This window comes from Bombina bombina, chromosome 2 (assembly GCF_027579735.1).
Source record: "Bombina bombina isolate aBomBom1 chromosome 2, aBomBom1.pri, whole genome shotgun sequence".
Taxonomy (NCBI): domain Eukaryota; kingdom Metazoa; phylum Chordata; class Amphibia; order Anura; family Bombinatoridae; genus Bombina; species Bombina bombina.
The window spans coordinates 811,763,251-811,776,135 of NC_069500.1; the positions used below are offsets into that span (position 1 = coordinate 811,763,251).

The 12,885-nt window shown below is 37.4% G+C and overlaps 1 protein-coding gene across 3 annotated transcripts in view; it reads left to right on the forward strand.

Moving 5' to 3' along the window:
* The window catches only part of NRTN (neurturin), a 211,397-nt gene extending 198,748 nt beyond the window's left edge, over nucleotides 1-12,649 (forward strand). For all 3 annotated transcript variants that reach the window (XM_053703033.1, XM_053703035.1, XM_053703034.1), the window contains exon 3: nucleotides 8,548-12,649. In XM_053703033.1, the coding sequence (XP_053559008.1) occupies nucleotides 8,548-8,981 (434 nt within the window). In that variant the 3' untranslated portion in view covers nucleotides 8,982-12,649. The remainder of the gene's footprint in view (nucleotides 1-8,547) is intronic.
* Nucleotides 12,650-12,885: the final 236 nt, after the last annotated feature.

Below are 12,885 nucleotides of genomic sequence, written 5' to 3' on the forward strand. Positions count from 1 at the left end.
CTTATAATGGGATAGTGTGTATTCCGTAAAGAAGTGAAAAAGTGTGATGTCTATGAGGAGCTTGAGGTAGTGTGGTCTGTATTTAAAGTGGCTGAAATACTGTGGCATTAATGAAGATAAGGAAATATTATATGGTCTGTAAGGATGTTGGGACAGTAGTGTTTGGTCTGTAAGGAAATGAGAGGAGTGAGGCTCTAAGATAAATATTTTTGGTGTTTTTTTAAATTCAGAAAATGTTGAGCAACCACTATTGTAAATGACACCAGTTTTCTTCCCATTGTCCCTAACTGCTGATTAACATAGCCCCTTGATCTACTTTAAGTATCTGTGTTCCAGACCCTACCTGGTGGTTTTAATTTAAAGAGTTTGGGAATGTTCTCCTGCATTGCAGGAAGCAGAGCTCCTTTGATCACCCGCTCATACACTTTTCGTTGGTCCACAGATACTTAACTCTTTCTTAACATGTGGATACTTTATTGAATATTTTCTTAGAGGCAGCCACTTTAAGCTTCTGTAATAGCAGTGAGAGGGTTAAACCCTGCACGCCATAATTGTTTTATTCCCAGATGCCACTTTGCAGTCTGATTTCACTTTACACATGAGAGCAATAAATGAAAGCAATAATGTTAATGTAGTGAATCTACCTAGTACACTAAGAATAAATACTGTATTTATTTAATGAAAATGACAGAAAACATTTCTAAGGTTTTTAATAGCGGTGTTGTGCTGCCATTGGTAATGTAACGGAAGGCATTATAGAGAAAGGCACATTTAATGCACAATGATTTTATAAAGCAATAGCAGTATAATACAGAGGTATATGAGAAGGCATTGGTAGTATTTATATGATGTAATAAGAGGCAATACTATAAGGTATGTTGAGAATTTACATGGAGCAGTAGAAGAAATTATGAGCTAGATTACAATGGCACGCTAATGTTATTGCGTACGATATAAGAATATCATGGGTGCTTTAATTTGCGCTCATATTAGCAGGCCCATTTATCAAGCTCCGTACGGAGCTTGAAGGGCCGTGTTTCTGGCGAGTCTTCAGACTCGCCAGAAACACAACTTATGAAGCAGCGGTCTAAAGACCGCTGCTCCATAACCCTGTCCGCCTGCTCTGAACAGGCGGACAGGAATCGCCGGACATCAACCCGATCGAATACGATCGGGTTGATTGACAGCTCCCTGCTGGCGGCCGATTGGCCGCGAGTCAGCAGGGGGCGGCGCTGCACCAGCAGCTCTTGTGAGCTGCTGGTGCAATGTTAAATGCGGAGAGCGTATTGCTCTCCGCATTTAGCGAGGTCTTGCGGACCTGATCCGCAGTGTCGGATCAGGTCCGCAAGCCGTTTGATAAATGGGCCTGCCTAAGTTGAAAGTAAAAGTCGACCCGAGAACGCAATCATATTTTACGTTTTTCGGTTTAGAGCAACAGAAAAGCTCGCATAAAGGGTGTGAGTTAAAAAAGTTGTACCAAACACAACATAAATACATTTAAAATTACAGTTACTTGTGTGTGTGTCTAAATAATAATTCCATACATTTTTTATTAGTGTTTTACTGTGTATTTACTGTAAATATTTCACATTCCAATGTTCTTCACATACAGGAATATGTTATTTTTATTGTAACTACATATTTCTATATATCTGTATATGCCTATACCTGTATATCTATTCCTATAGATATATAGATATATCTATTATTAGATATATGTAGAAATATATACTTAATAATAAAAATAAAAAATAAAAATTCTATGTGAAGAACATAGCATAACGCGCTTCGGGTTTTCGAGCTTTAGATCTAACGTGGTGTCAGGTTAGCGCACATGAAAACATAGCAATCCTAACCCTTTCTATGTGGCTTGTTTTTTCAATAGAGCGGTTTTGCCGCAGGCAGCAAGACCGCTCTATTTCAGGACACCTGCAGGAAAGAGGGAGTCTATAATAGCCACTGGTGGCGAGACCCATGCTATTATAGGCAGGAAAACCCTTACCAATCAGCGATGTACAGGGCACGTTGTGGTTGATAAGGTGTTAAGGTGTGTTATTGAAATATCAAATATAAAATTTTAAAAATAACGATAATTATTAAAAAAATATATATTATTCTATGGATTATTAGAATTTTTTACAGTATCTATAATATTTTTTGAATGATTAGTATTAATATTTTTTAATATTTTATATTTCCATATTCATATTTTACATTCCTATGTTCTTCACATAAATTTGTTTTAATATTATATATATATATATATATATATATATATATATATATATATATATATATATATACTGTAAATTTCATAATATTCATGGAAAATGAATGTCTATACCTACATATCTTTAGGAATAGATATACATGTACAGATTTATATAGAATTATAAATAGAAATATGTATTTAAAACAAAATTAACATATTCCTGTATGTGAAGAACATTGGAATGTGAAATCTTAATAACACTTCTTGGATTAGTGCACAAGTGATGTGTTGATGTGATGTCTGTGTAGTGAATGCGATATTCTAAGTCTTCAAGTTAGCGAGCATTGGGTTTTGCTTGCGTACAAACTTTTTACTTTCACCTTGTAATACCCTCGCTACCCAACGTGCGCAAAAGCTTACATCTAGCGAAGTTTACGCTCAAGCAAAAGTACTAAATAATGCGCCAGTTGTAGTTTTCCTTTCTAAAATTATTTGGAGGATTTTACTGACAAGACTTCTTAGCTAATCTCACCAGACCATAAAGCTTTAGAGAATTGGAGCAAAAAGAGAAAAAGCGCCAGTAATAGATAAAATAAAACGACTTTTATTTAAATTAAACAATTTAAAACATGGAGGGACAATACCCCTTGAACACAACTAGCCCGTCACTGAAACCGCGACTACACGAAATACACTCATCCGCATTTGGTGGACAGACAGGAGTCCAGGAGGAGTGGCCATGCGGCGAGGAAGAGCTGGGACCTGGAGGAAAGCGGTAAAGTAAATTAAATTACATGAGTAGGGGTCTCTGGAGCTACAGGTGACTGACTGATTTTCTTTGGGGGTAATGGGCTTATCCATTCACTGATGTGATAGACTGTTTGGTACACAGTCCCTCCTATTGGGAAACGCATGTCTCCACTGAATGTACCTTGCATACCTTAAAGCTACGAGAAAGAGCTTGGGCTAATTTGTTGGGCTGACTGGCTATTCAGAGAATTTCTGAAATATATTACGAATACCTTTGGCAAATAAGGACTTTTATTTGAATATCCGAATACTTATACTTATATTTTTTTACAAATACCCGGGTAAATTCATATGGGCAGTTACATTGTGTGTCTATATGGACTATTTTCTTGTTTATTAAAATTTTACAGAATCGGACGCACAAAATGAGTTAACAAGGAGCAAAAGGAAAGATTAAACTGAGTGGCTACGTAATACAAATTATTTAAATAATAAAAAAAGCCTGGTATAATATATCTGAAGATTACTTCAGAAAACTAAGGACAGGCTTTCCAAAAGAGTTCAAGATGTGCTTAGTGCCAAGGCAGTTAACAATAAATACTGACTTTTGCCTGAAGAAGCCCTTTTGATCTGAAAATTGTGTTTTAATGACCATAAATATGGATGGTCATTAAAACTTTGCTAAAACAGCTAGCAGTGACTTAAGACTTTTGCACAGTACTGTGTGTTTGTGTATGTATATATATTTTGTAAAAGAAAAGGTGCCGGTACTCATTGATTATTGATTGATATATTGGGTCCATTTTATCAAGGGCTGAATTTCCCTTGATACCCCTGTTTCCGCGCAAGCCTTCATATGATCGGGTTGATTGACACCCCCTGCTAGCGGCCAATCTGCAGGTGGCGGCATTGCACAAGCAGTTCACCAGAACTGCTTGTGAAATGTTAAATGCTGACAGCGTATGCTGTCGGCATTCAGCGATGTCTGTCGGACATGATCCACTGTCGGCCCCATTGTTCTCAGTAACTTTGGGAAAAACAAAGGGACAAAGTTATTTACAATGCTTGATAAATTTTGCAGCCCTCTCTTAAGAAAACTAGAGTACTTACATGATGATTACAAATATTACCTGTTATGAGATGGCAGAGGTGGGTGGTACTCAGCACCAGTGAGTACCCCCACAAAAAATCCCTGTAAATATATTTATATATGTATATATACACTCATGCCACTTTATTAGGTACACCTGTTCAATTGCTTGATAACACAAATTGCTAATCAGCAAATCACATGACAGCAACTCAATGCATTTTGGCATCTAGACGTGGTGAAGACGACTTGCTGTAATTCAAACCGAGCATCAGAATGGTTAAGAAAGGGAATTAACTTTGAACGTGGCATGGTTTTTGGTGCCAGACGGGCTGGTCTGAGTATTTAAAAAACTGCTGATCTACTGGGATTTTCACCCACAACCATCTCTAGGGTTTACAGAGAATGGTCCGAAAAAGAGAAAATATCCAGTGAGTGGCTGTTGTGTGGACAAAAATGCCTTGTTGATGTCAGAGGAGAATCGGCAGACTGGTTCGAAAGGATAGAAAGGCAACAGTAACTCAAATAACTACTCATTACAACTAAGGTATGCAGAATATCATTGCTGAATGCACAACACATCGGAACTTGAAGCAAATGGGCTACAGCAGCAGAAGACCACACCGGAGGCCACTCCTGTCAGCTAAAAACAGGAAACTGAGGCTACAATTCGCACAGGCTCACCAAAATTGGACAATAGGAGATTGGAAAATCTTTGCTTGGTCCGATGAGTCTCGATTTCTGCTGCGACATTCAGATTGTAGGGTCAGAATTTGGTGTAAACAACATGAAAGCATGGATCCATCCTGCCTTGTATCAACGGTTCAGGCTGGTGGTGGGTGATGGTGTGGGGGATATTTTCTTGGAACACTTTGGGCCCCTTAGTACCAATTGAGCATCGTTTAAATGCCACGGCCTACCTGAGTATTGTTGATGACCATGTCCATCCCTTTATGACTACAGTGTACCCATCTTCTGATGACTACTTCCAGCAGGATAATGCACCATGTCACAAAGCTCAAATCATCTCAAACTGGTTTCTTGAACATGAAAATGAGTTCACTGTACTCCAATGGCCTCCACAGTCACCAGATATCAATATAATAGAGCACCTTTTAGATGTGGTAGAACGGGAGATTCGCATCATGGATGTGCAGCTGACAAATCCGCAGCAACTGTGTGCTGCTATCACGTCAATATGGATGAAAATGTCTGAGGAATGTTTCCAACACCTTGTTGAATCTATGCCACAAACAATTAAGGCAGTTCTAGCAAAGTGGCCGGTGAGTATATATATATATATATATATATATATATATATATACAGTATGTATATATATATATATATATATATATATATATATATATATATATATATATATACACATATATATATATTTATATGTGTATGTATGTGTTTACAGACAAATATATACAAATATAAACACATAAATACATATGTACGCACATAAGACTTATATATATATATATATATATATATATTTATAGTATCTCACAAAAGTGAGTACACCCCTCACATTTTTGTAAATATTTTATTATATCTTTTCATGTGACAACACTGAAGAAATGACACTTTGCTACAATGTAAAGTAGTGAGTGTACAGCCTGTATAACAGTGTACATTTGCTGGCCCCTCAAAAAAACTCAACAAACAGCCATTAATGTCTAAACCGTTGGCAAAAAAAGTGAGTATACCCCTAAGTAGAAATGTCCAAATTGGGCCCAATTAGCAATTTTCCCTCCCCGGTGTCATGTGATTTGTTAGTGTTACAAGGTGTCTGGTGTGAATGGGGAGCAGGTGTGTTAAATTTGGTGTTATCGCTCTCACACTCTCTCATACTGGTCACTGGAAGTTTAACATGGCACCTCATGGCAAAGAACTCTCTGAGAATCTGAAAAAAAGAATTGTTGCTTTACATAAAGATGGCTTAGGCTATAAGAAGATTGCCAAGACCCTGAAACTGAGCTGCAGCATGGTGGGCAAGACCATAAAGCAGTTTCACAGGGCAGGTTCCACTCAGAACTGGCCTCGCCATGGTCGACCAAAGAAGGTGCTCAGCGTCATATCAAGAGGTTGTCTTTGGGAAATAGACGTATAAGTGCTGCCAGCATTGCTGCAGAGGTTGAAGGGGTGAGGGGTCCGCCTGTCAGTTCTCAGATCAAACGCCGCACACTGCATCTAATTGGTCTGCATGGCTGTCATCTCAGAAGGAAGCCTCTTCTAAAGATGATGCATAAGAAAGCCCGCAAACAGTTTGCTGAAGACAAGCAAACTAAGGACATGGATTACTGGAACCATGTCCTGTGGTCTGATGAGACAAAGATAAACTTATTTGGTTCAGATGTGTCAAGTGTGTGAGGCGGCAACCAGGTGTGGAGTACAAAGACAAGTGTGTCTTGCCTACAGTCATGCATGGTGGTGGAAATGTCATGGTTTGGGCCTGCATGAGTGCTGCGGGCACTGGGGAGCTACAGTTCATTGTGGAAACCGTGAATGCTAACATGTACTGTGACATACTGAAGCAGAGTATATGATCCCCTCCCTTCGGAGACTGAGCCCAGGATGACCACTGACTTGCTAAAAAAGCTGATGGTAAAGGTGATGGACTGGCCAAGCATGTCCCCAGACCTAAACCATTTTGAGCATCTGTGGGGTATCCTTAAACGGAAGGTGGGGGAGCACAAGGTCTCTAACATCCACCAGTTCTGTGATGTCATCATGGAGGAGTGGAAGAGGACTCCAGTGGAAACCTGTGAAGCTCTGGTGAACTCCATGCCCAAGAGGGTTAAGGCAGTGCTGGAAAATAATGGTGGCCACACAAAATATTGACACTTTGGGCCCAATTTGGACATTTCCACTTAGGGGTGTACTCACTTTTGTTGCCAACGGTTTAGACATTAATGGCTGTGTGTTAAGTTATTTTGAGGGGACAGCAAATTTACATTGTTATTCAGGCTGTACACTCAATACTTTACATTGTAGCAAAGTGTCATTTCTTCAGTGTTGTCACATGAAAAGATATACGGTAATAAAAAATTTACAAAAAAATGTGAGGGGTGTACTCCTTTTTGTGAGACACTGTAAGTGCATTGGAGTCCCTTGTGTTTAAATAGATAAAAACATGTAAAAGCATATTTATGCAATATTCCAATTTAATAAAGTCTTGTTCTATGTTTGTACTGTAACTATTTTACATTCCAATGTTCTGCACATAGCATAATATGTTCTATGTATTTTAAATGAGAGATTTCTATATATATCTGTATATATTTATACCTAGTTAGAATAATTTATAGATATAGATATATAGATTTATATAGTACAAAAAATCATTAGATATATGCAGAAATATGCATTTATGAATATATAGAACATATTCTTCTATGTGAACTTTGGAAAGGGAAATATACATATTTTCATGTCAGGTTAGCACACTTAAGAATATGCGATCAGGTCTGCGAGCAAGAAGCGTGTTAGGTTTTTTATGCCACCTCTTTTGCTCCCTTGACTCCTAAGGGGGAATACGTTAATGTGCGTGCAATATCCTAAGTTCGCCTTTTTTGCACACATCAGGTTAGCTCTTATGCAAAAACAGTTTACTTTCAACTTGTAATACAAGCGCTACCTGACGCACGCAAAAAACTTACTTCCAGTCGAGTTTGCATGTGAGCAGGAGCATTAAATATCGATCCGCTTGTAATCTGGCCCATACTGTTAAGACCCTTTTCAGACATGAATAATAAAACATGTAACACCTGATCAACCATATATAGTCCAGTGTTTAACCTGCACTGTCAGCTAAGTTTATATATATGTTTGCCTCTTGTCAGGTTCTTAATAAATTTACCTACTCCCTCCATTGCAGATGAGGACTCACTGATGGTTAAGTGGGGACACGTGGACACCTACTTTTTTCTGAATACTTCCTCATACCTAGGCCAGGTGAAGTTAAATGAAATCATTGGTAATAGTATATGTAATGTAATTTACCTCCACTCTGTAAAGAGATCCAGGCAGGTATTGGGATGTATTCAGAGGCCTGGGTATAACAAAAGAAACTTGCAACCCCATTAAATCACCAGAGAGACTTTATCTTCAATAAAGAGGCATTGAACATGCACTGTCCCCTAGAGTTTGGGAGGTGTTATATAAAAATGCCATATAGTAAAAACTGTTAAATATGGGGAAATATATATAGAGCTAGGATGAGTTGTAATGAGGTATATAGAGTACTAAGAGTTAAAAAAAAAAAAGCACTTTCTAAGAATATTTTTTTTTTGTAACAGTGAGAAAAATTATAGGGATCAGATTAATCATCCATTGAATTATAGAAAGTAACTTCATTACTTTTTAGAGTCCGTAATTAAAAGAAAATGCTGTGTTTCCTATAGAAAGATTCTATAAAAAATTGGCTCCATGTATCAAATGAAATATAATATAGATATGGTCATGTTTTTTTTTCTTTCTTTCCAGACAATTCTCTCTTCGAAAGTTATACACAGGGAGAGATTCGGGATCTTGTTTCAACTTTGGTCGAGAGGTACAGCCAGTCCGTCCACTCTGGAGACGATCCAAAAAATGGACCAAGAATGAAGAGGGCACGCATACGTCAACAACCCTGTACTTTGAAGGAGCTGGAGGTGAGCGTAAGCGAGCTAGGTCTTGGTTACATATCCGACGAGACCGTCCTGTTCAGATATTGCAGTGGTATTTGCGATTCTGCCGTCCGCAACTACGACCTTTCTTTGAAAAGTATCAGAGGAAAGAAAAAAATAAAGAAGGAGAAAGTTCGGGCACGACCTTGTTGCCGACCTCTATCCTACGATGATGATATCTCCTTCCTAGATTCTAAGAATCATTACCACACCATCAAAGAAGTCTCTGCTAAGGATTGTGGATGTGTCTGATAATACAATTGGAAGAAGCAGCAGTGAACAGCATATGTCTTTGGCTACCAAAGATCTGTTGCTTTTTCTCAACTTCAGGATGTGCAGTTTGATCAAGTGTTTCCTAGTTCACATTTTTTTTTTTTCATTTCTACCTCACTTAATTTTTTAAATGGAAAATAGACTCATAGAGCAAACACTTATAATTCAAGCGATGGAAGACACAAGATCATGAAATAGCGTTGCACGATCTGCAGAATAGCTACAAAGGCATAGAGTCAACTCTTCTACTCATGAAGCAGAATAAAATGAGTGAAGATATAAAGAATGTTATGGCTCAAAGTGATGTTTTTCAGGAATATATTTTTTTAATTTAATGTTGGTTGATTTCATCTGGATCTACATTTAAGATGGCTAAAATGCAAAAAAATTGGAAATGTAATGCAGTATAATGGCAGCCAAAATTACCCTTCCATCCACTAAACATTCTCTGCATTTGGCTATTTGATTCATGAGATCTAATATTAGATCATCTGTCTACTCAACTCTTATGCAGGGTTTTAAAATATCAACCGGCTCTTTTACTTCCTATCAAGACAGGAAGTGGGGCCCTACTCAGAGAGGCTTAAGATGTCTGTATAATTGCCTGTGCCAAAGCCCATGCTTCTCCATCATTATGTGGAGTAATATTAACTCCTTAAATACAGACAGAATATTATGAGGTATATAAAAATAAACCCCACAAATTATCAACATTATTTAATGATATGCATATATGTATTGTCTGTAAATCTTAAGGACTATTAAGGGATATGGGAACAGACAACTCCAGCTATTTTGTACTAAGTGATCTCATGCTTAATAGAACGGTCCAAGTCTGTAATGAAATATCACTGTGCTATTGCAGTGTAAAGCAATATTTAGAGTGGCAATAAAGTCCAAAATGCTCTATTATGCAGCTTTAAACACTTGAAGGTATTTAATCCCTGAGCAAAGGCAGCTTTTGAATATATTAGGTTTATCAATCTCATAAAACAGTATTTTGTGGACAACCATTCACAGGCTGCATAGCTGGCCTACTGATTAGCGCTCATGTCCTAATACTCGAGGCAGCGTAACATAGTGGCAGTTCAGCCTGTGATTGGCTACACCTGCAACATGATTGATTTACAAAAACTGTCTATTCTCAGGGACAAAATCTTGTTTTGCAGACTTCCTATTATTTGGTTTTCATGAAATTTTAAACTATGCTGGGGGGTTTTAAAATACAAGATATAGCAAATGTACAATTTCAATGTCCCTTTAAGAAAGTACATGCCTGTCTTTACCACAGTCCTGATGAAATTATAACTGTTTATTTACATTCCACTAGAAATGGATATTACAGTATTGCATTTTACATTTTTCAGTTGGAAAAAAAAATGGTTTCCTTTACATTATATTAACATTGACTAAAACATTTCATTTTGTGCTACAGCAACTTGGATGTTGTGGTGATACGCTTTAGTGGGAAAGAAAAAGTTCTTCATATGTTCCTTTTGAATAGGGCACTTGCAAACACCTTATGGAATTGATGAGATTTTAAAATTGATGTACTTTGTATATGAAGGATATATATTTTGGTTTACAAAAAGGTATCACCAAGTTCATTTTCTTCAGGACCAATATGGCTGTGTAGGGGAGCAGTTATCATGATCTGATGACTTCTAGTCTGCAATAAGGGGATCATCACCTTACATTAGAGGGGAAAACCAACACTCTCCAAGCCTTATCTAATATTCTACAGTCAAGAGTCATTCTGGTAATCTGCAGTAAGTAGACTATCTGAGAATGTCATGATAGTCTGCAGTTAGTTGGTCAACATATATTTGGAGCAAAGTACTGTCAGAGCCTGTCCTTATAACCAAAATTAGGAATTTCTCTTACAGAAGACAGGAAAACAGCTCTGTCTATGCCTATTCTGGTAACCTGCTAAAGTTTTACTTATACATTTAAAGGGAAACTGTACCTCATTTTTTTCTACGTTCCATCTGAGTATTACAGTGCTTTTCTATTTGAAAACGGTCTGCTCCAGTGTTATATAAACAGTTTCAGTGTGAGTTGTTCATATTAGCCACTGAGCAATAGATACAAAGGTATGATTTGCATGAAACACAATCATTTCCTTATAGGTTCATTTACAACAGCTTTTACTTAATTGTTGTTCCATACAAAACAATGTAACATGTCTGCTCTTTCTAATACATGATAAATGTACTGTAAGGCCCCTTATCATAACAGCCTGTGCTTATATTATGCATAAGAAGGTCACCCTAATAATATTCAGACAGCTGGTCGTCTTACTATGAGGTTAGATTGCCATCTAGTGATCTTTAACACAAACTGCACAAGAGAAATGCTACCTTAGCTTGTTGAATGTAAAGCACATGATTTGACAATATCATACACAGAGATGGGCAACTGACTTTTTAAAGATCAGTTGGTTTAGGTGCAAGCACATTTAGATTTTTATCTAGTATATTTTAAACCTGATACCATATACAGCAGAATTTTAATAGCAAAATGCAGAGATGAAAAATGAAGGAGTATTTTGTGGTGGAAATTCTTGAACACAGATTCTAAGGACACAATCAGGCAGCTTTCTACTTATTATCTGTTTAGGGCGACCCCCTGAATACAAAATATCTGAACAAACTCAGGGGATATTGAGTTTCTGTATACTGACAGGATCTGCTCACAATGTCAACAACAAAAGTTTGTCACATAATATTTCAATGTTGATATTGGCATAATTCCTCCCAGAGACAGCCAACTCCTAGGCTCTCTGTCTAGAAGGCAGCACCACTTTGTATAACCTTGCCATATCCTCCATCCTGGGTGCTGTCTCATCTGTAGTCTCTTTATTAAATATAATGAATACATGTGCAAACCATTTGGTGGGGCTCTTTGTAAGCATGTGCCACCCAAAAGTTTTTTTTTTATGGAAAAACATTGGTTTACTGGGGGATTATAATACCTGGACATTATGAGTTTGCAGGTTGTCATGGTTGCACCATGTCACATGATAATGTTGCCATTATAATCAGTGTCTAAATGCCATAAACCACGCCCAGATTCCTAATGGGCTGCCAAGTTGAGCTGCCCTTTGGGCAGGGCGAGAGGAGCATCCACTCCACGCCCCACAGTTTGTGGAGCCCACACACTGTCATCAGGGGTGAGGGTATAAGAAGGTAAAATGTACATCATGTATTTAGTTTATGAGGAAGTGTTTATGCTATGAGCAGGTATAACACTGTTATTATGTATACATGGCAAACTGAATGTTGGGACAGGGGTGTCCATACAAGGGGCAAAACATAGTGAGAGGGGAATATGGGGCCCCCAGAAATGTGTTTTGCCCAGGGCCCCACAAATGCTCTGCTGCCAAGCATTCCACTAACTTACGTAGTGCGAGATTAGATTTTCAAACTGCTAAAGCTATAATATAGGATCACACAATGGCTGCTAATTAATATAACTGCCCCAGACATGACTTATTTTGCTCTAATAGAGGGTGATCTCCTGACTGCAGATTATCAGAACAGGCTGAAGGAGTGGTGGATTTCTGTTTAATTGAGGTTGAACTGATTAAAGAGCAGATTAAATATGCTCTTCCCTGTGCTATTTTTTTTAACACCTTAATACGTATGTAATGGTCCTTTTAAACATTACAGAATAATGTTTTTATATATTAAAATTTTTGCTAACAAGAGATATGTTTATTTTATTTCTTTTGTTATTTAAACCTATTTTTGGAATGTTTTTGCTTTGTAAAATTGTATTTATTCTGTTTTATTCTTCAAAGGTTTATTTGTATCAATGTATTTTCTATAAAAAAAATAAATGCTAAATAAATACATGTTAAAAAACTGCACAACTGCATATA